Source organism: Engystomops pustulosus, chromosome 4 (assembly GCF_040894005.1).
Source record: "Engystomops pustulosus chromosome 4, aEngPut4.maternal, whole genome shotgun sequence".
Taxonomy (NCBI): Eukaryota; Metazoa; Chordata; class Amphibia; order Anura; family Leptodactylidae; genus Engystomops; species Engystomops pustulosus.
This window is the reverse complement of record NC_092414.1, coordinates 5172217-5199894: the sequence shown is the minus strand read 5'-3', so window position 1 is coordinate 5199894 and position 27678 is coordinate 5172217. Positions and strand designations below refer to the sequence as shown.

General features: G+C 47.2%; 1 protein-coding gene across 4 annotated transcripts; it reads right to left on the bottom strand.

Annotated features, from left to right (window-relative positions):
- Positions 1 to 360: 360 nt before the first annotated feature.
- Positions 361 to 26232, bottom strand: LOC140125926 (zinc finger CCCH-type antiviral protein 1-like). 4 transcript variants are annotated; one of them, XM_072144854.1, is made up of 16 exons: positions 25757 to 26232; positions 22239 to 22374; positions 12095 to 12443; positions 7105 to 7371; positions 6968 to 7024; positions 5718 to 6893; positions 5523 to 5627; positions 5377 to 5439; positions 5162 to 5285; positions 4855 to 5017; positions 4655 to 4769; positions 4460 to 4556; positions 4276 to 4387; positions 4070 to 4200; positions 3468 to 3619; positions 361 to 1843 (listed from the first exon to the last, which is right to left on the bottom strand). In XM_072144854.1, the coding sequence occupies exons 1-16, from the start codon at positions 26176 to 26178 to the stop codon at positions 1551 to 1553; spliced, it is 3762 nt and encodes a 1253-aa protein (XP_072000955.1). In that variant the 5' UTR covers positions 26179 to 26232; the 3' UTR covers positions 361 to 1550. The 4 variants fall into 4 exon arrangements, with proteins under 4 accessions (XP_072000955.1, XP_072000954.1, XP_072000956.1 ...); XM_072144853.1 differs by having other exon boundaries at positions 362 to 1843; positions 5523 to 6893; positions 25757 to 26206; XM_072144855.1 differs by lacking the exons at positions 22239 to 22374; positions 25757 to 26232 and having other exon boundaries at positions 363 to 1843; positions 5523 to 6893; positions 12095 to 12260; positions 12341 to 12409.
- Between the last annotated feature and the right edge of the window lie 1446 nt (positions 26233 to 27678).

Genomic DNA, 27678 nt, shown 5'->3' with positions numbered 1-27678 from the left:
AGAATGTTGCAACCCTTCACCTTCTTAGAATGCTGTAATCCCTCCGCTTCTTAGAATGTTGTAACCCTTCACCTTCTTACAATGTTGTAATCCCTCCCCTTCTTAGAATGTTGTAATCCCTCCCCTTCTTAGAATGTTGTAACCCCTCCCCTTCTTAGAATCTTGTAACCCTTCCCCTTCTTAGAATGTTGTAACCCCTCCCCTTCTTAGAATCTTGTAACCCTTCCCCTTCTTAGAATGTTGTAATCCCTCCCCTTCTTAGAATGTTGTAATCCCTCCCCTTCTTAGAATGCTGTAATCCCTCCCCTTCTTAGAATGCTGTAATCCCTCCCCTTCTTACAATGTTGTAACCCTTACCCTTCTTACAATGTTGTAACCCTTACCCTGCTTACAATGTTGTAACCCTTACCCTTCTTACAATGTTGTAACCCTTACCCTTCTTACAATGTTGTAACCCTTACCCTGCTTACAATGTTGTAACCCTTACCCTTCTTACAATGTTGTAACCCTTACCCTTCTTACAATGTTGTAACCCTTACCCTTCTTACAATGTTGTAACCCTTACCCTGCTTACAATGTTGTAACCCTTACCCTTCTTACAATGTTGTAACCCTTACCCTTCTTACAATGTTGTAACCCTTACCCTTCTTACAATGTTGTAACCCTTACCCTTCTTACAATGTTGTAACCCTTACCCTGCTTACAATGTTGTAACCCTTACCCTTCTTACAATGTTGTAACCCTTCCGCTTCTTACAATGTTGTAACCCTTACCCTTCTTACAATGTTGTAACCCTTCCCCTTCTTACAATGTTGTAACCCTTACCCTTCTTACAATGTTGTAACCCTTACCCTTCTTACAATGTTGTAACCCTTACCCTTCTTACAATGTTGTTACCTTACGTCTACTCATGGTGCTGATGCCTATACATATATATATATTGAGTTTAAACCCAGTTATAGATGAACATATCACCCGCTGCTGTATGTTTCCAATAGTCTCAAAGATCACAACAAGATTGCAGAAAGCGCCTTCATCACAACGTGCTCCAGGTCATAACACAGTAGTCAGATCAAGAGGCAGCCATCTTTACCGAGGACACCCCAAACCTGTCTGCCGAGAAAATCCTGGTCCTGGGGTTTGTGTACGTGAAGGGACAGGTTGGTCAATGTGCCGCTGTGGTCATGAAAAAGCCCCTGTGTCTGTATATCTGGCCGGCTCTTTCAGGCTTGTGCTCCTGGTTTCAGAAAACCTCCCATCCATTGGAGGCGCTAGAGATAAGCAGTGTCACCAGAGGCTGCCCGGTGCCCACTGGTCCTGATTCTAGAGAGACCCATTCACTGCCCCTGAAGATGAAGGGATCCAGCAGTAGACCCCATTACTTGGTGGCACTACACCTGCATGATGTCCTCACCAATCTTGGGGGCTCATGGACCATCAGGCTACCCTGACCGAGCTGTGTCCACCTTTCTGCTCTCCCCTTTGTCAGTTTTCGTGAACCGTTTTGGCTTTGCTGTCCTTGTATTTGCCTTGGTTCTACATTTGGTTACTTATAAGATATTGCAGGATGTTTCCTGTTTGTGTTCCTCGTATTCCAGTAGATACTCGGGGAAGATCTGATGCTTCTCGAACACCACAAAGATGGACGGATCTCTGGGGTTGTCCACACAGGAGTCGTAATGTCGAGTGGTTCGTCCACGTTTCTTTGGTGGACGCTTCATACTGGGGTCTCCCATCACGTAGTCTCCCACCAGCACACGAGCTACAAACATCATCCGTGACCCGCTAGGTGTTGGTGTGGAGTAGTTATAGGAGTACGAGGCGTCACGAGCAAAGTAACTTCCTATGGGGAGAATTTGGACAGGTTACAAGCGTTTCCTTAATTACATGACTGGAAACATACCAGATATCATAGATGAAGCCAAAACTGTCAGGACATGCTGGGAGTTGTAGTTATATGAGGAGCCAAAGCTCAGATCATGAGGGGACATGCAGTCATTTTACGGTCCTCCAATCACAGCTTCTCTCTAGAAGTGTAAAGGCCCGCTGGACGAGTCCCTTACAAGCACTGCACATTGCTAATGTCCCTGCATTCTCTGGGGGAACTTCCTTAAAGGGATTGTCCCACGAGGACAAGTTTCTTATATGTTCTCAGGATAACAAAATAACACATTCTCTAATTCACTGTTATTAACAAAACTGCAGCATCTCACAGATCTAAGCCCACCCTGCCTCTATCAGTCCCCTAGACACGACCCTGTAACTTCTGACTTAGGGTCGGGTGGCCACCATCTTGGATTCCTGTGTGACAGCCATGCTTGCTGAGTTTCTGTGTCTTTCTGCTCTGTGCCTGCAGCCACGCCCCCCTGCAGTCCAGGGCGGAGCTCACACTGACACTGATTCACTTCCTGCCAGCACATCGTGAGCAGAGAGAGGCTGCAAACTACAGGTAGATAAGTGATCGGGGGAAGGGGAGGCAGGCACTCACAGTGTAAAAGTCTGTCAGCCTCTGTGTAATAGGAATCTCATGCATCTCTCATCTGTCTCATCTCTTTCTACGTGTAAGATGCTAGTACAATGTCAGAAGCCAGATGGAAGTGCATATACACCTGATAATGTAAATACACTGTCACCCCACAGAACTAGAGGGATCATAATGTCTCTGCTTAGAGAGGCCCCGCCCACACCCTGGATTTTTGCACTGAGCAGCCTAGGGAGTGGTTTTGTGGGAAAACCCCTTTAAGTTTCCTTTAATAACATATATATTGATTTTAAGGATGTGTGTAAAGCCCTTCATACATATGCCACCTACTGGCTATAGTGGGTAATGCCGTGTCACTAAATCTGCCTGGAAGGAGAAAGTTTACACTGACCAATGTTATGTAATGTTTGATTTTGTCACAAGGTCCCTGGTTGGATGCCTGGACTCTCCGACCCCAGGTGAAGTTTTATAGAAGACTCCCTGTGGCTGAAAAGTTCTGGCTTGGGGAGTGGAGGAAGATCAGGTCTGGATATGAGTAATTAGATTTCTTCCTATATCTGACACCAGACATTATCCAACCAGCTACCTTGGACCTGGGCAGATTGGACTTCTACCTTGGCCTGTTGCTGTGTTTGAGTTCTGGAATAAAGGTTGAGTGAGTTGATGTTGTACATCTCTTGTCTACGTGTGATCCCTGGCTGCCGCTAAGATCAGGAGCCTCCCCTCTACTGTATACATGCATACACTGGAAGTGCTCCAAAGAGAACTACTTCCACGTTACTGCGGCTTATCCATCTTCATTGCAATCCACCTGCCGGACCTGCTCAGCATGGACGAGGCCTGTTCCACCTGAACCAAGCAACCATGACCAAGTCAGCGCTGGGCCGGGGCTAAAGCCAGCCACTGAGGTACCGGGGAATCCAGCGGCCTCCAAGCCATTAGGTGAGGCCCGGAGGGGGGGAATGTTGCAGATGTTGCGCCTTACCTTGACCATACATAGTCCCATGGGTGCCACAGATGCGCCAGTCAAAGTTTTCATTGCAGATAGCGTCAACGTGTCTTATATCTGTGCCATGAAACAGTCGGATTTCCTTCACGTCTCGTCCCTGATTGAGTTTTTTCATCTGTTCCTTTTGCCTAAAATCAGGAAGCCAATATGAAAACCTTGGTCCCACCACAAGAGGCCTTTGAGAGCTGGTACATCCTCTTTCTGAGGGACCACCGCCAATAGTGACGGGAGATGGGGCAACTTACAGCAAGAACATCCTCGCTCTGTAAGGTCCCACCACTCGTAATATATCAAAAAATGAGGCCATTAAGAGCTTTGTCATCCTCACCAGGAGGTGGGTCCACCAAGAGTGGGAACATTGCTCTGTAGGGCCCCACCAATTATAGTGACAGGAGTTTAGGCTACTGGGACCTAGGACTACTCATAGTGACAGATGATGAAGCCACCGTGCGTTGGAACATCCTGGCTCTAATGCTTCCACCCTCACATTAACTGACCCCCATTGTTATGAGCTATGTCCCTCAAACCGAACCCCTCAAAGATTGAAGAGCTGATTGAGGGTTGAGGAGCTGACATACCACTGATAGACCTGCCATAGAGATGGGTTCTGCAGACGGAACATCTTCTTCACCACATGACCCCCGAGCGTCCTGGTGAAGATGCTACATATTTCGGAGAATTCGCTGGAGGTGTCATTTACAAGAACTTTCTACGGAGAGATGAAGAGAAGTTGTCACCTCCTGCCACATGTCCTCTAAAGACATGTCCTAGGGCTGTATATTACCGCACAGCCGATCTCCGGCGTGGCGTAGGTGTCCCAGGTTCTTGGGTAGATGTTATTCTTCAGAGGGGCCGATACAGATTTCAGGGAGGACTGAGCCGCTGAGGATTTTGTACTAAAAAAAATATAGGAGTCTGAGAAGAGAAAAGTAACACAGGGACATTTAATAATAATCTCCGGCTGTTACCTTCCTCTCAGGACTTTCACGTCTTCAAAACTAAGATATCTCGGTCTCCGGCGAATGTCTCTCTCCGTATCGTACATAATGTTCCTCTGCTTCATCTCTGAAGTAAAAGAACTTGTATTAATGGGGCACATTGGAGAAGTTTTCCACATTGACTCCATAGTCCACCCTCCGATGCCCTGAATCTTGTCCCCGTACCTGGGAAGTTGATCTCATAGTTTTGGTTGCCAATGTTGAACACAACGACAGCGTTGGGATTGGACGTGTACTCTTCCTCAAGGTCTGACGACGATATGTGGCTGTTCCGTTGATTCTAAAGAAGCAAAAAAGGTTCAGGAGAACGAGGAAACGTGAAACGTTGGAAAGATTCTAGAACGTGGAGGTCAAAGTCCACTTACAGGCTGCCCATATTCTACCCAGGAGCCGTATTCATCCTGCCAGTACCACAACCACTCAGTGGTTAGAACATAGTCTGGTGGCTTCATGACGGATGATATGGTGGAGAGGCGACGGACACGGTGCAGACCGGATCTCATAGTCAGAGAGTCAATCAAAGGAATCCTACAAATGCACAATAAGAGGAGTCACCTGATTCCCCGTCCCCAAGATACACCCACATATGGAAAAGTCCCATTCTTGGGCTCCATATTGAATTCTACAAGTAGTGTTTCCCTTTAATTCTTACTTGTTGCGGTTGCTTCATACCTGTCAAACTTTGGGTCGCAGTATTGTCTCTCAATCTCCTCCATATCAGAAACATCTTCCCAGTCGGTTCCTTTGTAGATCTCCCAGCGGTAAGGCAGGTAGTAATGCACGTCCGGGCAACGGTCTACGAATAAGAACCCAGAATTACCAGCACATTGACCACAATCACCAAGGGAAAGAGAAAGGACCCGTCCCCCTTCCCTGAGGTCACTTACTTCCCAACTTGCAGTGTTTCCAAACATGAGACAGACAAATTTCCGGGACTTTGTCACGATCCCCTTAAAAGAAACATCGATACAAGAAACTTATATTCCTGATGTCATCACAAATTCCTAAGCTACTCCAGGGTCCATGTACTTACGTCTCTTCGGTGATGCACTGATCCCTTTAAATGTTGGAGGACTGGAAAATGTAGGTTTGTCATCGGGCACAAGATGGGACATGACTGGCTCCACATGAGAATCTTCTAAATGAGAAGAAACCCGTCTGGAGTAAGATAGCGATGGAAGGCTGGAAGGACTTCCTGTTAAAGGGGTCAATGGTTTGATGGTGGCACCTGGTTGGGCGATGTATGGACTTGCAGTTGAGGTTGTTGGTTTCTCCTCAGAGACAGGGGAACTGTGTGTAGTAAAATTTCCAAAACAGCTTGACCTGTTTGTGGGTAGTGATGGAGTTCTGGAAGGACTTTCTGCTGAGGAAATCACTGGTTTGATGTTGGCAACTGGTGGAGCGGCATGTGGACCTGGAGTGAAGAAGGTCGTTGGTTTCTCCTCAAGAACAGATGAACCATTTGTAGTACAATCGAGAAAACTGCTTGGTCTGAATGAGGGCACTGATTGAGTTCTGGAAGGACTTTCTGCTGAGGAAATCACTGGGTTGATGGTGGCAATTGGTTGAGCGACATGTGGACCTGCGGTGGAGGTGGTTATTGGTTTCTCCAGAGGAACAGATGAACCATTTGTAGTAAAATTGACAAAGCTTCTTGGACAAAGCTTCAAGGAAGTTGCTGGTTGGAAGGCGCCTACTGGCTGAGCAATGTATGGACTTGAAGTGGTCATCAAGCTGCTTGATGTGGTGGGTGGTGATGACTGGGTCCCGGAAGGACTGTCTGCTAAGGTTGCGATGGTGGCATCTGGTTGAGCGCCTTGTGGATTCGCGGTGGGACTGTCTGCTAAGGTTGTGATGGTGGCATCTGGTTGAGCGCCTTGTGGACTCGCGGTGGGACTGTCTGCTAAGGTTGTGATGGTGGCATCTGGTTGAGCGCCTTGTGGACTCGCGGTGGGACTGTCTGCTAAGGTTGCGATGGTGGCATCTGGTTGAGCGCCTTGTGGATTCGCGGTGGGACTGTCTGCTAAGGTTGCGATGGTGGCATCTGGTTGAGCGCCTTGTGGATTCGCGGTGGGACTGTCTGCTAAGGTTGCGATGGTGGCATCTGGTTGAGCGCCTTGTGGACTCGCGGTGGGACTGTCTGCTAAGGTTGCGATGGTGGCATCTGGTTGAGCGCCTTGTGGACTCGCGGTGGAGGTGGTCATGGTGGAGGTCATGGCTGTTGTTGAGTGGTGGTCTCCTGACAATATCAAGGGTGGGGTCTGGTAGGAGGTTCTGTATGGACATGAAGCCCCACTGTGCTCTGTCAGCTTCTCCACCCGAGTTTTCTTTGGTTCCTCTCCATCATCAACGTTGTTACTCTCCGACCCTGTCCAGATGCCGGATCTCTCCTGGAAATCGGGCTCTAAAATGAATACGTAGAATAGAATCAGCGACGACCATGAGGGGTATGGAAGGTCCTCAAGCACGATACATTACCTGGATATCGGGGATATAGAGGGTGAGATGGTGGAGGAAGGAGAACATAGGAGGTTCCTGGGGGTAAGACAAAGGATTTATTGTCATGTATTTATCTCTGATGTAGATATTTGGGGGCTCAGTAGGAGGAGAAGTACCTGGGTGAGGAGGGAACCCCTGGAATATTGTCTGGAGGTGGGGCCTATATGCTGGGGGTGGCATTGGGTGGTACATTCCTGCTGGTACCAATGGCTGGAACATCTGGGTTCTTCTGGCCTCCATATACAAGGATGAAGCTCCTCCCTCATGTGACTGGGAAGGACGAGTATTACTCCCATCTTCAGTCATCTCTTCGGGGTGAGTTTTCTGTGGGTCATCTTCAACATGATGGTCACTCTCCGACACTGGTCGCTTCCACGGTGTCCCTGGAATATTGGACTCTTAGTGCAGAAGCATCAATACATGGAGGAGTGTCTCCCATTACCACCTCTCACACAGGATATACAGGCAGGGGGTGGGGCTGTGACTACCTCTCACACAGGATATACAGGCAGGGGGCGGGGCTGTGACCACCTCTCACACAGGATATACAGGCAGGGGGTGGGGCTGTGACTACCTCTCACACAGGATATACAGGCAGGGGGCGGGGCTGTGACTACCTCTCACACAGGATATACAGGCAGGGGGCGGGGCTGTGACTACCATCACACAGGATATACAGGCAGGGGGCGGGGCTGTGACTACCTCTCACACAGGAAATACAGGCAGGGGGCGGGGCTGTGACTACCTCTCACACAGGATATACAGGCAGGGGGCGGGGCTGTGACTACCTCTCACACAGGAAATACAGGCAGGGGGCGGGGCTGTGACTACCTCTCACACAGGATATACAGGCAGGGGGCGGGGCTGTGACTACCTCTCACACAGGATATACAGGCAGGGGGCGGGGCTGTGACTACCTCTCACACAGGATATACAGGCAGGGGGCGGGGCTGTGACTACCTCTCACACAGGATATACAGGCAGGGGGCGGGGCTGTGACTACCTCTCACACAGGATATACAGGCAGGAGGCGGGGCTGTGACTACCTCAGGATATACAGGCAGGGGGCGGGGCTGTGACTACCCCTCACACAGGATATACAGGCAGGGGGCGGGGCTGTGACTACCTCTCACACAGGATATACAGGCAAGGGGGCGGAGCTGTGACTACCTCTCACACAGGATATACAGGCAGGGGGCGGGGCTGTGACTACCATCACACAGGATATACAGGCAGGGGGCGGGGCTGTGACTACCTCTCACACAGGAAATACAGGCAGGGGGCGGGGCTGTGACTACCTCTCACACAGGATATACAGGCAGGGGGCGGGGCTGTGACTACCTCTCACACAGGATATACAGGCAGGGGGCGGGGCTGTGACTACCTCTCACACAGGATATACAGGCAGGGGGCGGGGCTGTGACTACCTCTCACACAGGATATACAGGCAGGGGGCGGGGCTGTGACTACCTCTCACACAGGATATACAGGCAGGAGGCGGGGCTGTGACTACCTCAGGATATACAGGCAGGGGGCGGGGCTGTGACTACCCCTCACACAGGATATACAGGCAGGGGGCGGGGCTGTGACTACCTCTCACACAGGATATACAGGCAAGGGGGCGGAGCTGTGACTACCTCTCACACAGGATATACAGGCAGGGGGCGGGGCTGTGACTACCTCTCACACAGGATATACAGGCAGGGGGCGGGGCTGTGACTACCTCTCACACAGGATATACAGGCAGGGGGCGGGGCTGTGACTACCTCTCACACAGGATATACAGGCAGGGGGCGGGGCTGTGACTACCTCTCACACAGGATATACAGGCAGGGGGCGGGGCTGTGACTACCTCTCACACAGGAAATACAGGCAGGGGGCGGGGCTGTGACTACCTCTCACACAGGATATACAGGCAGGGGGCGGGGCTGTGACTACCTCTCACACAGGAAATACAGGCAGGGGGCGGGGCTGTGACTACCTCTCACACAGGATATACAGGCAGGGGGCGGGGCTGTGACTACCTCTCACACAGGATATACAGGCAGGGGGCGGGGCTGTGACTACCTCTCACACAGGATATACAGGCAGGGGGCGGGGCTGTGACTACCTCTCACACAGGATATACAGGCAGGGGGCGGGGCTGTGACTACCTCTCACACAGGATATACAGGCAGGAGGCGGGGCTGTGACTACCTCAGGATATACAGGCAGGGGGCGGGGCTGTGACTACCCCTCACACAGGATATACAGGCAGGGGGCGGGGCTGTGACTACCTCTCACACAGGATATACAGGCAAGGGGGCGGAGCTGTGACTACCTCTCACACAGGATATACAGGCAGGGGGCGGGGCTGTGACTACCATCACACAGGATATACAGGCAGGGGGCGGGGCTGTGACTACCTCTCACACAGGAAATACAGGCAGGGGGCGGGGCTGTGACTACCTCTCACACAGGATATACAGGCAGGGGGCGGGGCTGTGACTACCTCTCACACAGGATATACAGGCAGGGGGCGGGGCTGTGACTACCTCTCACACAGGATATACAGGCAGGGGGCGGGGCTGTGACTACCTCTCACACAGGATATACAGGCAGGGGGCGGGGCTGTGACTACCTCTCACACAGGATATACAGGCAGGAGGCGGGGCTGTGACTACCTCAGGATATACAGGCAGGGGGCGGGGCTGTGACTACCCCTCACACAGGATATACAGGCAGGGGGCGGGGCTGTGACTACCTCTCACACAGGATATACAGGCAAGGGGGCGGAGCTGTGACTACCTCTCACACAGGATATACAGGCAGGGGGCGGGGCTGTGACTACCTCTCACACAGGATATACAGGCAGGGGGCGGGGCTGTGACTACCTCTCACACAGGATATACAGGCAGGGGGCGGGGCTGTGACTACCTCTCACACAGGATATACAGGCAGGAGGCGGGGCTGTGACTACCTCAGGATATACAGGCAGGGGGCGGGGCTGTGACTACCCCTCACACAGGATATAAAGGCAGGGGGCGGGGCTGTGACTACCTCTCACACAGGATATACAGGCAAGGGGGCGGAGCTGTGACTACCTCTCACACAGGATATACAGGCAGGGGGCGGGGCTGTGACTACCTCTCACACAGGATATACAGGCAGGGGGCGGGGCTGTGACTACCTCTCACACAGGATATACAGGCAGGGGGCGGGGCTGTGACTACCTCTCACACAGGATATACAGGCAGGGACGGGGCTGTGACCACCTCTCACACAGGATATACAGGCAGGGGGCGGGGCTGTGACTACCTCTCACACAGGATATACAGGCAGGGGGCGGGGCTGTGACTACCTCTCACACAGGATATACAGGCAGGGGACGGGGCTGTGACTACCTCTCACACAGGATATACAGGCAGGGGGCGGGGCTGTGACTACCTATCACACAGGATATACAGGCAGGGGATGGGGCTGTGACTACATCTCACACAGGATATACAGGCGGGGGGCGGGGCTGTGACTACCTCTCACACAGGATATACAGGCAGGGGGCGGGGCTGTGACTACCATCACACAGGATATACAGGCAGGGGGCGAGGCTGTGACTACCTCTCACACAGGATATACAGGCAGGGGGCGGGGCTGTGACTACCTCTCACACAGGATATACAGGCAGGGGGCGGGGCTGTGCTACCTCTCACACAGGATATACAGGCAGGGGACGGGGCTGTGACTACCTCTCACACAGGATATACAGGCAGGGGGCGGGGCTGTGACTACCTATCACACAGGATATACAGGCAGGGGGCGGGGCTGTGACTACCTCTCACACAGGATATACAGGCAGGGGGCGGGGCTGTGACTACCATCACACAGGATATACAGGCAGGGGGCGGGGCTGTGACTACCTCTCACACAGGATATACAGGCAGGGGGCGGGGCTGTGACTACCTCTCACACAGGATATACAGGCAGGGGGCGGGGCTGTGACTACCTCTCACACAGGATATACAGGCAGGGGGCGGGGCTGTGACTACCTCTCACACAGGATATACAGGCAGGGGGCGGGGCTGTGACTACCTCTCACACAGGATATACAGGCAGGGGGCGGGGCTGTGACTACCTCTCACACAGGATATACAGGCAGGGGGCGGGGCTGTGACTACCTCTCACACAGGATATACAGGCAGGGGGTGGGGCTGTGACTACCTCTCACACAGGATATACAGGCAGGGGGGCGGGGCTGTGACCACCTCTCACACAGGATATACAGGCAGGGGGCGGGGCTGTGACTACCTCTCACACAGGATATACAGGCAGGGGGCGCGGCTGTGACTACCTCTCACACAGGATATACAGGCAGGGGGCGGGGCTGTGACTACCTCTCACACAGGATATACAGGCAGGGGGCGGGGCTGTGACTACCTCTCACACAGGATATACAGGCAGGGGGCGGGGCTGTGACTACCTCTCACACAGGATATACAGGCAGGGGGCGGGGCTGTGACTACCTCTCACACAGGATCTACAGGCAGGGGGCGGGGCTGTGACTACCTCTCACACAGGATCTACAGGCAGGGGGCGCGGCTGTGACTACCTCTCACACAGGATATACAGGCAGGGGGCGGGGCTGTGACTACCTCTCACACAGGATATACAGACAGGGGGCGGGCTGTGACTACCTCTCACACAGGATATACAGGCAGGGGGCGGGGCTGTGACTACCTCTCACACAGGATATACAGGCAGGGGGCGGGGCTGTGACTACCTCTCACACAGGATATACAGGCAGGGGGCGGGGCTGTGACTTCCTCTCACACAGGATATACAGGCATGGGGCGGGGCTGTGACTACCTCTCACACAGGATATACAAGCAGGGGGCGGGCTGTGACTACCTCTCACACAGGATATACAGGCAGGGGGCGGGGCTGTGACTTCCTCTCACACAGGATATACAGGCAGGGGGCGGGGCTGTGACTACCTCTCACACAGGATATACAGGCAGGGGGCGGGGCTGTGACTACCTCTCACACAGGATATACAGGCAGGGGGAGGGGCTGTGACTACCTCTCACACAGGATATACAGGCAGGGGGCGGGGCTGTGACTACCTCTCACCTTCTGCATCTTGTCCTTGCATTCTGTTATGTGTAGGATGATGGGACTTTCCTCTGTCCATGTTCATCTTTTTTGCTGGGATCTTCTTCTCCTTTTCCCTCTTGCGTTTGTCTCTCAGTGTCTGCTGAAGTTCCTGATTTTTCACTGCACAAAGTATCTGGAAGTTCTGAAGAGAACGAATAGGAATTGGATACTGACTGATCAACAAGTCCGAGGCAGAATCCACAAGATTGTGAGAGCGATTACAGGAGCGACGACAGCACTCTCCACGTAAGAAGAAACCGCAAACATGTAACCGCCGGCAACCATCACCGCCATCACACGTGTCACGTAGATACTTATAGCACACCTTTAGGAGACAAGGAGAACCCATTATATAGGGGGCAGTATTATAGTAGTTATATTCTTGTACATAGGGGGCAGTATTATAGTAGTTATATTCCTGTACATAGGGGGCAGTATTATAGTAGTTATATTCTTGTACATAGGGGCAGTATTATAGTAGTTATATTCCTGTACATAGGGGGCAGTATTATAGTAGTTATATTCCTGTACATAGGGGGGCAGTATTATAGTAGTTATATTCCTGTACATAGGGGCAGTATTATAGTAGTTATATTCCTGTACATAGGGGGCAGTATTATAGTAGTTATATTCCTGTACATAGGGGGCAGTATTATAGTAGTTATATTCCTGTACATAGGGGGCAGTATTATAGTAGTTATATTCTTGTACATAGGGGGCAGTATTATAGTAGTTATATCCCTGTACATAGGGGGCAGTATTATAGTAGTTATAATCTTGTACATAGTGGGCAGTATTATAGTAGTTATATTCTTGTACATAGGGGCAGTATTATAGTAGTTATATTCTTGTACATAGGGGGCAGTATTATAGTAGTTATATTCCTGTACATAGGGGGCAGTATTATAGTAGTTATATCCCTGTACATAGGGGGCAGTATTATAGTAGTTATATCCCTGTACATAGGGGGCAGTATTATAGTAGTTATATTCTTGTACATAGGGGGCAGTATTATAGTAGTTATATTCCTGTACATAGGGGGCAGTATTATAGTAGTTATATTCCTGTACATAGGGGGCAGTATTATACATAGGGGGCAGTATTATAGTAGTTATATTCCTGTACATAGGGGGCAGTATTATAGTAGTTATATTCCTGTACATAGGGGGCAGTATTATAGTAGTTATATTCCTATACATAGGGGGCAGTATTATAGTAGTTATATTCCTGTACATAGGGGGCAGTATTATAGTAGTTATATTCCTGTATATAGGGGGCAGTATTATAGCAGTTATATTCCTGTACATAGGGGGCAGTATTATAGTAGTTATATTCCTGTACATAGGGGCAGTATTATAGTAGTTATATTCCTGTACATAGGGGGCAGTATTATAGTAGTTATATTCCTGTACATAGGGGCAGTATTATAGTAGTTATATTCCTGTACATAGGGGGCAGTATTATAGTAGTTATATTCCTGTACATAGGGGGCAGTATTATAGTAGTTATATCCCTGTACATAGGGGGCAGTATTATAGTAGTTATATTCCTGTACATAGGGGGCAGTATTATAGTAGTTATATTCCTGTACATAGGGGGCAGTATTATAGTAGTTATATCCCTGTACATAGGGGGCAGTATTATAGTAGTTATATTCCTGTACATAGGGGGTAGTATTATAGTAGTTATATTCCTGTACATAGGGGGCAGTATTATAGTAGTTATATTCCTGTACATAGGGGGCAGTATTATAGTAGTTATATTCCTGTACATAGGGGGCAGTATTATAGTAGTTATATTCCTGTACATAGGGGGCAGTATTATAGTAGTTATATTCCTGTACATAGGGGGGCAGTATTATAGTAGTTATATTCCTGTATATAGGGGGGCAGTATTATAGTAGTTATATTCCTGTACATAGGGGGGCAGTATTATAGTAGTTATATTCCTGTACATAGGGGGCAGTATTATAGTAGTTATATTCTTGTACATAGGGGGCAGTATTATAGTAGTTATATCCCTGTACATAGGGGGCAGTATTATAGTAGTTATAATCTTGTACATAGTGGGCAGTATTATAGTAGTTATATTCTTGTACATAGGGGCAGTATTATAGTAGTTATATTCTTGTACATAGGGGGCAGTATTATAGTAGTTACATTCCTGTACATAGGGGGCAGTATTATAGTAGTTATATCCCTGTACATAGGGGGCAGTATTATAGTAGTTATATCCCTGTACATAGGGGGCAGTATTATAGTAGTTATATTCTTGTACATAGGGGGCAGTATTATAGTAGTTATATTCCTGTACATAGGGGGCAGTATTATAGTAGTTATATTCCTGTACATAGGGGGCAGTATTATACATAGGGGGCAGTATTATAGTAGTTATATTCCTGTACATAGGGGGCAGTATTATAGTAGTTATATTCCTGTACATAGGGGGCAGTATTATAGTAGTTATATTCCTATACATAGGGGGCAGTATTATAGTAGTTATATTCCTGTACATAGGGGGCAGTATTATAGTAGTTATATTCCTGTATATAGGGGGCAGTATTATAGCAGTTATATTCCTGTACATAGGGGGCAGTATTATAGTAGTTATATTCCTGTACATAGGGGCAGTATTATAGTAGTTATATTCCTGTACATAGGGGGCAGTATTATAGTAGTTATATTCCTGTACATAGGGGCAGTATTATAGTAGTTATATTCCTGTACATAGGGGGCAGTATTATAGTAGTTATATTCCTGTACATAGGGGGCAGTATTATAGTAGTTATATCCCTGTACATAGGGGGCAGTATTATAGTAGTTATAATCTTGTACATAGTGGGCAGTATTATAGTAGTTATATTCTTGTACATAGGGGCAGTATTATAGTAGTTATATTCTTGTACATAGGGGGCAGTATTATAGTAGTTATATTCCTGTACATAGGGGGCAGTATTATAGTAGTTATATCCCTGTACATAGGGGGCAGTATTATAGTAGTTATATCCCTGTACATAGGGGGCAGTATTATAGTAGTTATATTCTTGTACATAGGGGGCAGTATTATAGTAGTTATATTCCTGTACATAGGGGGCAGTATTATAGTAGTTATATTCCTGTACATAGGGGGCAGTATTATACATAGGGGGCAGTATTATAGTAGTTATATTCCTGTACATAGGGGGCAGTATTATAGTAGTTATATTCCTGTACATAGGGGGCAGTATTATAGTAGTTATATTCCTATACATAGGGGGCAGTATTATAGTAGTTATATTCCTGTACATAGGGGGCAGTATTATAGTAGTTATATTCCTGTATATAGGGGGCAGTATTATAGCAGTTATATTCCTGTACATAGGGGGCAGTATTATAGTAGTTATATTCCTGTACATAGGGGCAGTATTATAGTAGTTATATTCCTGTACATAGGGGGCAGTATTATAGTAGTTATATTCCTGTACATAGGGGCAGTATTATAGTAGTTATATTCCTGTACATAGGGGGCAGTATTATAGTAGTTATATTCCTGTACATAGGGGGCAGTATTATAGTAGTTATATCCCTGTACATAGGGGGCAGTATTATAGTAGTTATATTCCTGTACATAGGGGGCAGTATTATAGTAGTTATATTCCTGTACATAGGGGGCAGTATTATAGTAGTTATATCCCTGTACATAGGGGGCAGTATTATAGTAGTTATATTCCTGTACATAGGGGGTAGTATTATAGTAGTTATATTCCTGTACATAGGGGGCAGTATTATAGTAGTTATATTCCTGTACATAGGGGGCAGTATTATAGTAGTTATATTCCTGTACATAGGGGGCAGTATTATAGTAGTTATATTCCTGTACATAGGGGGCAGTATTATAGTAGTTATATTCCTGTACATAGGGGGGCAGTATTATAGTAGTTATATTCCTGTATATAGGGGGGCAGTATTATAGTAGTTATATTCCTGTACATAGGGGGGCAGTATTATAGTAGTTATATTCCTGTACATAGGGGGCAGTATTATAGTAGTTATATTCCTGTACATAGGGGGGCAGTATTATAGTAGTTATATTCCTGTACATAGGGGGGCAGTATTATAGTAGTTATATTCCTGTACATAGGGGGCAGTATTATAGTAGTTATATTCTTGTACATAGGGGGCAGTATTATAGTAATTATATTCTTGTACATAGGGGGCAGTATTATAGTAGTTATATTCCTGTACATAGGAGGCAGTATTATAGTAGTTATATTCTTGTACATAGGGGCAGTATTATAGTAGTTATATTCCTGTACATAGGGGGCAGTATTATAGTAGTTATATTCCTGTATATAGGGGGCAGTATTATAGCAGTTATATTCCTGTACATAGGGGGCAGTATTATAGTAGTTATATTCCTGTACATAGGGGCAGTATTATAGTAGTTATATTCCTGTACATAGGGGGCAGTATTATAGTAGTTATATTCCTGTACATAGGGGGCAGTATTATAGCAGTTATATCCCTGTACATAGGGGGCAGTATTATAGTAGTTATATCCCTGTACATAGGGGGCAGTATTATAGTAGTTATATTCTTTTACACAGGGGGCAGTATTATAGTAGTTATATTCCTGTACATAGGGGGCAGTATTATAGTAGTTATATTCTTGTACATAGGGGGCAGTATTATAGTAGTTATATTCCTGTACATAGGGGGCAGTATTATAGTAGTTATATTCCTGTACATAGGGAGCAGTATTATAGTAGTTATATTCTTGTACATAGGGAGCAGTATTATAGTAGTTATATTCTTGTACATAGGGGGCAGTATTATAGTAGTTATATTCCTGTACATAGGGGGCAGTATTATAGTAGTTATATTCCTGTACATAGGGGGCAGTATTATAGTAGTTATATTCTTGTACATAGGGAGCAGTATTATAGTAGTTATATTCTTGTACATAGGGAGCAGTATTATAGTAGTTATATTCTTGTACATAGGGAGCAGTATTATAGTAGTTATATCCCTGTACATAGGGGGCAGTATTATAGTAGTTATATTCCTGTACATAGAAGGCAGTATTATAGTAGTTATATTCCTGTACATAGGGGGCAGTATTATAGTAGTTATATCCCTGTACATAGGGGGCAGTATTATAGTAGTTATATTCCTGTACATAGAGGGCAGTATTATAGTAGTTATATCCCTGTACATAGGGGGCAGTATTATAGTAGTTATATTCCTGTACATAGGGGGCAGTATTATAGTAGTTATATTCCTGTACATAGGGGGCAGTATTATAGTAGTTATATTCTTGTACATAGGGGCAGTATTATAGTAGTTATATTCCTGTACATAGGGGGCAGTATTATAGTAGTTATATTCCTGTATATAGGGGGCAGTATTATAGCAGTTATATTCCTGTACATAGGGGGCAGTATTATAGTAGTTATATTCCTGTACATAGGGGCAGTATTATAGTAGTTATATTCCTGTACATAGGGGGCAGTATTATAGTAGTTATATTCCTGTACATAGGAGGCAGTATTATAGTAGTTATATTCCTGTACATAGGGGGCAGTATTATAGTAGTTATATTCCTGTACATAGGAGGCAGTATTATAGTAGTTATATTCCTGTACATAGGAGGCAGTATTATAGTAGTTACATTCTTGTACATAGGGGGCAGTATTATAGTAGTTATATTCCTGTACATAGGGGGCAGTATTATAGTAGTTATATTCCTGTACATAGGGGGCAGTATTATAGTAGTTATATTCCTGTACATAGGAGGCAGTATTATAGTAGTTATATTCCTGTACATAGGAGGCAGTATTATAGTAGTTACATTCTTGTACATAGGGGGCAGTATTATAGCAGTTATATTCCTGTACATAGGGGGCAGTATTATAGTAGTTATATTCCTGTACATAGGGGCAGTATTATAGTAGTTATATTCCTGTACATAGGGGGCAGTATTATAGTAGTTATATTCTTGTACATAGGGGGCAGTATTATAGTAGTTATATTCCTGTACATAGGGGGCAGTATTATAGCAGTTATATTCCTGTACATAGGGGGCAGTATTATAGTAGTTATATTCCTGTACATAGGGGCAGTATTATAGTAGTTATATTCCTGTACATAGGGGGCAGTATTATAGTAGTTATATCCCTGTACATAGGGGGCAGTATTATAGTAGTTATATTCCTGTACATAGGAGGCAGTATTATAGTAGTTATATTCTTGTACATAGGGGGCAGTATTATAGTAGTTATATTCCTGTACATAGGGGGCAGTATTATAGCAGTTATATTCCTGTACATAGGGGGCAGTATTATAGTAGTTATATTCCTGTACATAGGGGCAGTATTATAGTAGTTATATTCCTGTACATAGGGGGGCAGTATTATAGTAGTTATATTCCTGTACATAGGGGGCAGTATTATAGTAGTTATATTCCTGTACATAGGGGGGCAGTATTATAGTAGTTATATTCCTGTACATATGGGGCAGTATTATAGTAGTTATATTCCTGTACATAGGGGGGCAGTATTATAGTAGTTATATTCCTGTACATAGGGGGCAGTATTATAGTAGTTATATTCTTGTACATAGGGGGCAGTATTATAGTAATTATATTCTTGTACATAGGGGGCAGTATTATAGTAGTTATATTCCTGTACATAGGAGGCAGTATTATAGTAGTTATATTCCTGTACATAGGGGGCAGTATTATAGTAGTTATATTCTTGTACATAGGGGGCAGTATTATTGTAGTTATATTCCTGTACATAGGGGCAGTATTATAGTAGTTATATTCCTGTACATAGGGGGCAGTATTATAGTAGTTATTTTCCTGTACATAGGGGGCAGTATTATAGTAGTTATATTCCTGTACATAGGGGGCAGTATTATAGTAGTTATATTCCTGTACATAGGGGGCAGTATTATAGTAGTTATATTCTTGTACATAGGGGGCAGTATTATAGCAGTTATATCCCTGTACATAGGGGGCAGTATTATAGTAGTTATATCCCTGTACATAGGGGGCAGTATTATAGTAGTTATATTCCTGTACATAGGGGGCAGTATTATAGTAGTTATATTCTTGTACATAGGGGGCAGTATTATAGTAGTTATATTCCTGTACATAGGGGGCAGTATTATAGTAGTTATATTCCTGTACATAGGGGGCAGTATTATAGTAGTTATATTCCTTTACATAGGGGGCAGTATTATAGTAGTTATATTCCTGTACATAGGGGGCAGTATTATAGTAGTTATATTCTTGTACATAGGGGGCAGTATTATAGTAGTTATATTCCTGTACATAGGGGGCAGTATTATAGTAGTTATATTCCTGTACATAGGGGGCAGTATTATAGTAGTTATATTCTTGTACATAGGGGGCAGTATTATAGTAGTTATATTCTTGTACATAGGGGGCAGTATTATAGTAGTTATATTCCTGTACATAGGGGGCAGTATTATAGTAGTTATATTCCTGTACATAGGGGGCAGTATTATAGTAGTTATATTCTTGTACATAGGGAGCAGTATTATAGTAGTTATATTCTTGTACATAGGGAGCAGTATTATAGTAGTTATATTCTTGTACATAGGGGGCAGTATTATAGTAGTTATATCCCTGTACATAGGGGGCAGTATTATAGTAGTTATATTCCTGTACATAGAGGGCAGTATTATAGTAGTTATATTCCTGTACATAGGGGGCAGTATTATAGTAGTTATATTCCTGTACATAGGGAGCAGTATTATAGTAGTTATATCCCTGTACATAGGGGGCAGTATTATAGTAGTTATATTCCTGTACATAGAGGGCAGTATTATAGTAGTTATATTCTTGTACATAGGGGGCAGTATTATAGTAGTTATATCCCTGTACATAGGGGGCAGTATTATAGTAGTTATATTCCTGTACATAGAGGGCAGTATTATAGTAGTTATATCCCTGTACATAGGGGGCAGTATTATAGTAGTTATATTCCTGTACATAGAGGGCAGTATTATAGTAGTTATATTCTTGTACATAGGGGGCAGTATTATAGTAGTTATATCCCTGTACATAGGGGGCAGTATTATAGTAGTTATATTCCTGTACATAGGGAGCAGTATTATAGTAGTTATATTCTTGTACATAGGGGGTAGTATTATAGTAGTTATATTCTTGTACATAGGGGGCAGTATTATAGTAGTTATATTCGTGTACATAGGGGCAGTATTATAGTAGTTATATTCCTGTATATAGGGGGCAGTATTATAGTAGTTATATCCCTGTACATAGGGGGCAGTATTATAGTAGTTATATTCTTGTACATAGAGGGCAGTATTATAGTAGTTATATTCCTGTACATGGGGGGCAGTATTATAGTAGTTATATTCCTGTACATAGGGGGCAGTATTATAGTAGTTATATTCCTGTACATAGGGGGCAGTATTATAGTAGTTATATTCCTTTACACAGGGGGCAGCATTATAGTAGTTATATTCCTGTACATAGGGGGCAGTATTATAGTAGTTATATTCTTGTACATAGGGGGCAGTATTATAGTAGTTATATTCCTGTACATAGGGGGCAGTATTATAGTAGTAATATTCCTGTGCATAGGGGGCAGTATTATAGTAGTTATATTCTTGTACATAGGGGGCAGTATTATAGTAGTTATATTCCTGTACATAGGGGACAGTATTATAGTAGTTATATTCCTGTACATAGGGGGCAGTATTATAGTAGTTATATTCCTGTACATAGGGGGCAGTATTATAGTAGTTATATTCTTGTACATAGGGGGCAGTATTATAGTAGTTATATTCCTGTACATAGGAGGCAGTATTATAGTAGTTATATTCTTGTACATAGGGGGCAGTATTATAGTAGTTATATTCCTGTACATAGGGGGCAGTATTACAGTAGTTATATTCTTGTACATAGGGGGCAGTATTATAGTAGTTATTCCTGTACATAGGGGGCAGTATTATAGTAGTTATATTCTTGTACATAGGGGGCAGTATTATAGTAGTTATATTCCTGTACATAGGGGGCAGTATTATAGTAGTTATATTCCTGTACACAGGGGGCAGTATTATAGTAGTTATATTCTTGTACATAGGGGGCAGTATTATAGTAGTTATATCCCTGTACATAGGGGGCAGTATTATAGTAGTTATATTCCTGTACATAGAGGGCAGTATTATAGTAGTTATATCCCTGTACATAGGGGGCAGTATTATAGTAGTTATATTCTTGTACATAGAGGGCAGTATTATAGTAGTTATATTCTTGTACATAGGGGCAGTATTATAGTAGTTATATTCCTGTACATGGGGGGCAGTATTATAGTAGTTATATTCCTGTACATAGGGGGCAGTATTATAGTAGTTATATTCCTGTACATAGGGGGCAGTATTATAGTAGTTATATTCCTTTACACAGGGGGCAGCATTATAGTAGTTATATTCCTGTACATAGGGGGCAGTATTATAGTAGTTATATTCTTGTACATAGGGGGCAGTATTATAGTAGTTATATTCCTGTACATAGGGGGCAGTATTATAGTAGTAATATTCCTGTGCATAGGGGGCAGTATTATAGTAGTTATATTCTTGTACATAGGGGGCAGTATTATAGTAGTTATATTCCTGTACATAGGGGACAGTATTATAGTAGTTATATTCCTGTACATAGGGGGCAGTATTATAGTAGTTATATTCCTGTACATAGGGGGCAGTATTATAGTAGTTATATTCTTGTACATAGGGGGCAGTATTATAGTAGTTATATTCCTGTACATAGGAGGCAGTATTATAGTAGTTATATTCTTGTACATAGGGGGCAGTATTATAGTAGTTATATTCCTGTACATAGGGGGCAGTATTATAGTAGTTATATTCTTGTACATAGGGGGCAGTATTATAGTAGTTATTCCTGTACATAGGGGGCAGTATTATAGTAGTTATATTCTTGTACATAGGGGGCAGTATTATAGTAGTTATATTCCTGTACATAGGGGGCAGTATTATAGTAGTTATATTCCTGTACACAGGGGGCAGTATTATAGTAGTTATATTCTTGTACATAGGGGGCAGTATTATAGTAACCCTTGTGTAATACCTACATTTGGCAGCAGTTGGTGGTCGTTCTGCAGAAGGATAACTTTCACCTCATCATCGCTCAGTCCATTTATCTCATTGGATTGTAATACCGCGCAGTTATGATCAGATAAAACATCATGGGAGAACAAACAGTAACTCCTGAAAAACATTACAGTGCTATAAAGTCGTCGGCCTCCTCCTCCTCCTCCTCCTTCTCCTCCTGCTCTGCACATCTGCCACACCCCTGCCAATGCATGGATAAGGTGGTAGCTGTGAGTAGCGCCCTCTCCCTGTCAGGGGCTGTCATGGAGACTGATCACTTTTCTGGGTGGTCTCTAAGTTCTGGAGAATTGAGTAATTGTATCTGTAGCCACTGCCTGGTTAGGCCAGAGTTAGCACTGTGATATGTGACTGTCCAATGATGTTCTTGTAATACAAGCTGGAATGTGATTGGAGGAGTGTTATCACCTGATTAGGGGAGTATATAAACTCCTGCTGGGCGGGACCACAGGTGCCTCAGGCCACCGTCTAGTGCCAGGGCAAGTACTGAGACTCAAGCCCAGAACTGAGATCCATCACCAGGAAGTTGATGCTAATATCGGGCGGCGTGTGACCTTCCTGCGGACCCCTCCCCATGAGTCTTCCAGCTTAACAATCTGCTGTTGACCGTTTAGGCCGTTGCTGTTGTTCAATAAAGAATTATAAGTTGATATGCACAGCGTTGCCTCCGTCTGATCCCTGGATACGGCTGTTACCACCACGGGCCCCCCATCCATTACCCAGGGACTTATCTTACAGACACTCAGGGGTTGCCCCAGGGAGAACCAGTACATCAGCCTCTCCCTCCATATTTCTTGCACACACCACCTGCTGGAGCTGCCAGGCTGTAGGACAGTCCTCCGGTCCCCATACCAAGCACCAGGACATCAGTGTGCCTAGGCCGCAACCGCCAGCCACTCCGGTATTCTGGGCCCCGGCTGCCTCCAGGCCCCAAGAAAAGGCCCCAGTGGGGATGTTGCACATTACTCCCGGGTCTCCTCCTCCTCCTCCTGCTCTGTACATTACTCCCGGGTCACCCTCCTCCTCCTCCTGCTCTGTACATTACTCCCAGGTCACCCTCCTCCTCCTCCTGCTCTGTACATTACTCCCAGGTCACCCTCCTCCTCCTCCTGCACTGTACATTACTCCCGGGTCACCCTCCTCCTCCTCCTGCTCTGTACATTACTCCCGGGTCACCCTCCTCCTCCTCCTGCTCTGTACATTACTCCCAGGTCACCCTCCTCCTCCTCCTGCTCTGTACATTACTCCCAGGTCACCCTCCTCCTCCTCCTGCACTGTACATTACTCCCAGGTCACCCTCCTCCTCCTCCTGCTCTGTACATTACTCCCGGGTCACCCTCCTCCTCCTCCTCCTGCTCTGTACATTACTCCTGGGTCACCCTCCTCCTCCTCCTCCTCCTGCGCTGTACATTACTCCCGGGTCACCCACCTCCTCCTCCTCCTGCTCTGTACATTACTCCCGGGTCACCTCCTCCTCCTCCTGCTCTGTACTTTACTCCCGGGTCACCCCCCTCCTCCTCCTCCTCCTGCTCTGTACATTACTCCCGGGTCACCCTCCTCCTCCTCCTCCTCCTCCTGCTCTGTACAATACTCCCGGGTCACCCTCCTCCTCCTCCTCCTGCTCTGTACATTACTCCCGGGTCACCCTCCTCCTCCTGCTCTGTACATTACTCCCGGGTCACCCTCCTCCTCCTCCTCCTGCTCTGTACATTACTCCCGGGTCACCCTCCTCCTCCTGCTCTGTACATTACTCCCGGGTCACCCTCCTCCTCCTCCTCCTGCTCTGTACATTACTCCCGGGTCACCCTCCTCCTCCTGCTCTGTACATTACTCCCGGGTCACCCTCCTCCTCCTCCTGCTCTGTACATTACTCCCGGGTCACCCTCCTCCTCCTCCTCCTGCTCTGTACATTACTCCCGGGTCACCCTCCTCCTCCTGCTCTGTACATTACTCCCGGGTCACCCTCCTCCTCCTCTTCCTCCTGCTCTGTATATTACTCCCGGGTCACCCCCCTCCTCCTCCTGCTCTGTACATTACTCCCGGGTCACCCTCCCCCTCCTCCTCCTGCTCTGTACATTACTCCCGGGTCACCCTCCCCCTCCTCCTCCTGCTCTGTACATTACTCCCGGGTCACCCTCCCCCTCCTCCTCCTGCTCTGTACATTACTCCCGGGTCACCCTCCTCCTCCTCCTCCTGCTCTGTACATTACTCCCGGGTCACCGTCCTCCTCCTCCTGCTCTGTACATTACTCCCGGGTCACCCTCCTCCCCCTGCTCTGTACATTACTCCCGGGTCACCCTCCTCCTCCTCCTGCTCTGTACATTACTCCCGGGTCACCCTCCTCCTCCTGCTCTGTACATTACTCCCGGGTCACCCTCCTCCTCCTCCTCCTCCTGCTCTGTACATTACTCCCGGGTCACCCTCCTCCTCCTCCTCCTGCTCTGTACATTACTCCCGGGTCACCCTCCTCCTCCTGCTCTGTACATTACTCCCGGGTCACCCTCCTCCTCCTGCTCTGTACATTACTCCCGGTTCACCCTCCTCCTCCTGCTCTGTACATTACTCCCGGGTCACCCTCCTCCTCCTCCTGCTCTGTACATTACTCCCGGGTCACCCTCCTCCTCCTCCTCCTGCTCTGTACATTACTCCCGGTTCACCCTCCTCCTCCTGCTCTGTACATTACTCCCGGGTCACCCTCCTCCTCCTCCTGCTCTGTACATTACTCCTGGGTCACCCTCCTCCTCCTCCTCCTCCTCCTGCTCTGTACATTACTCCCGGGTCACCCTCCTCCTCCTCCTCCTCCTCCTGCTCTGTACATTACTCCCTGGTCACCCTCCTCCTCCTCCTGCTCTGTACATTACTCCTGGGTCACCCTCCTCCTCCTCCTCCTGCTCTGTACATTACTCCCGGGTCACCCTCCTCCTCCTCCTCCTGCTCTGTACATTACTCCCGGGTCACCCTCCTCCTCCTCCTGCTCTGTACATTACTCCCGGGTCACCCTCCTCCTCCTCCTCCTGCTCTGTACATTACTCCTGGGTCACCCTCCTCCTCCTCCTGCTCTGTACATTACTCCCGGGTCACCCTCCTCCTCCTCCTGCTCTGTACATTACTCCCGGGTCACCCTCCTCCTCCTCCTCCTGCTCTGTACATTACTCCCAGGTCTCCTCCTCCTCCTCCTGCTCTGTACATTACTCCCGGGTCACCCTCCTCCTCCTCCTGCTCTGTACATTACTCCCGGGTCACCCTCCTCCTCCTCCTCTGTATATTACTCCCGGGTTACCCTCCTCCTCCTGCTCTGTACATTACTCCCGGGTCACCCGCCTCCTCCTCCTGCTCTGTACATTACTCCCGGGTCACCCTCCTCCTCCTCCTGCTCTGTACATTACTCCCGGGTCACCCTCCTCCTCCTGCTCTGTACATTACTCCCGGGTCATCCTCCTCCTCCTCCTCCTGCTCTGTACATTACTCAGGGGCCACTTACCTCCTGCACTTGCCCTGTAGGTAGTTCCTACATAGGTGCAGCTTCTCGCACTCATCCTCAGGTTCGTTCTTCAGATACTTAGTGCAGATCCTTACTGGACTCCGGGCCAGAACCAGATCCCCAACCACAGGGAACTTCTGGGGCTCATCCTCCAGGATCTGCTCAATCTGCTCCCGGGGAAGATCCAGATATCCGGACAAAAGATCCTTGGACAGACTCCCCCCCTGGGAACACAGCAGCTTGGTGAGGAGGGTTACTGATACAGGGTCCGACATGATCCCCAAACCCGCGTGTGGCCCCCGGACCCCTCTATACGGCTGCAGCCTGCGAGCCGTAACCCAGAGACCCAACCTCAGCGCAGGGAGGAGACAGAGGAGAAACGAAACTGGAGGAACAGCTCCAGCTATGCAAACACTGCACATGCCTCCCAACCGGCCCGGATGCAGCGGGACAGTCAGTTTTTAACCCCGTGAGAGAAAGTCCCGAATGTTCCCTCCCTATCCCGCTCTACCTGGGGTTGTCCCGGCTCCGTGTCTCTCCCCCTCCTCCATCTCACAGACCTGTACAGCAGAGCCGGGAGTGTGCCGCAGAGCCGGGAGTGTGCAGCAGAGCCGGGTGTGTGCCGCAGAGCTGAGAGTGTGCAGCAGTGCCGGGAGTGTGCAGCAGAGCCGAGAGTGTGCCGCAGAGCCGGGAGTGTGCCGCAGCAGCCGGGAGTGTGCAGCAGAGCCGGGAGTGTGCAGCAGAGCCGGGAGCGTGCCGCAGCAGCCGGGAGTGTGCAGCAGAGCCGGGAGTGTGCAGCAGCAGTGATGTCGGGTATCTGTGACTGCTGTCTGCATAGGCAGCTAAAGTGTTAAATACTTCACTTCACAGAGACCCCCTGCCAAATAGGACCCCCCCCCCCCCCTCAGTGCCTGCTATTCTGCTTTTATTTTACTAGATGTGACTTAACCCCTTAACCACCAGGCCCTTATGTATTTTTGCGTTTCCACTTTCAGTATTCCATAACTTTTCATGTTTCCGTGTCCAGGGCTGTGCGCGGCTGTTTGCCTTGTCCTTCCTAGTGACGGTATTAAATATTTTAGGCCGTGTACAGGAAAGCGGGGAAAAATCCAAAAGCAGTAAGGGTGTTGCCACACGTGGCGATTTGAACCCATTTTTGGTCCGTTTTTAAGCAGCCCTTTAAAAAACGCATCTGTTTTTTGACCGGTTTTACCAATTATCTTAATTAAAACTGGTCAAAAACGGATGTGTTTTCAAAAAACGCATACATCCTTAAAACGGTCCAAAAACGGGTTCAAAGCGCCACGTGTGCCATCACCACGTGGTGCATTTGCGTCATTTTCTTTTGTGTTTTCAGTTTTTACAGATTTCACTCTGCGCCCCAAATGACTCCTCTTTATTCTTTGGTCGGTGCAATCACAGGGACCCCACATTTATAGAAGGATTATTATGTTTTAGTAGATTTTTTAAAAAATTTTAATCTTTTGTAGAACAAAAAATTCTTCATTTTGCCATATTTTGGGGCCAATAACTTTCCTATCCTAAAGTGAGCAGCTCCTAGTGGTAGAACAAACGCCGCAGTGTAACCCTGGAAACCTCTGATATCGCTATCTAACACCACTGCGCTGTACCCTACAAACGCCGGACAGCTCTCAAAGCGATCCAGCGTATTCATGAGGGGGCGGTCCAAGGCGCTGCCTCTTCCATAGGCCGGCGTTGACTGCCGCGTGTCACCGCCCACAATTCCCCTCCGCCCTAGACAACGGGCGCGTCCCCCTCCGCCCCCTAGACAACGAGCGCGTCCCCCTCCGCCCTGGACAACGAGCGTGTCCCCCTCCACCCAAGACAATGAGCGTGTCCCCCTCCACCCTAGACAATGAGCGTGTCCCCCTCCACCCTAGACAATGAGCGTGTCCCCCTCC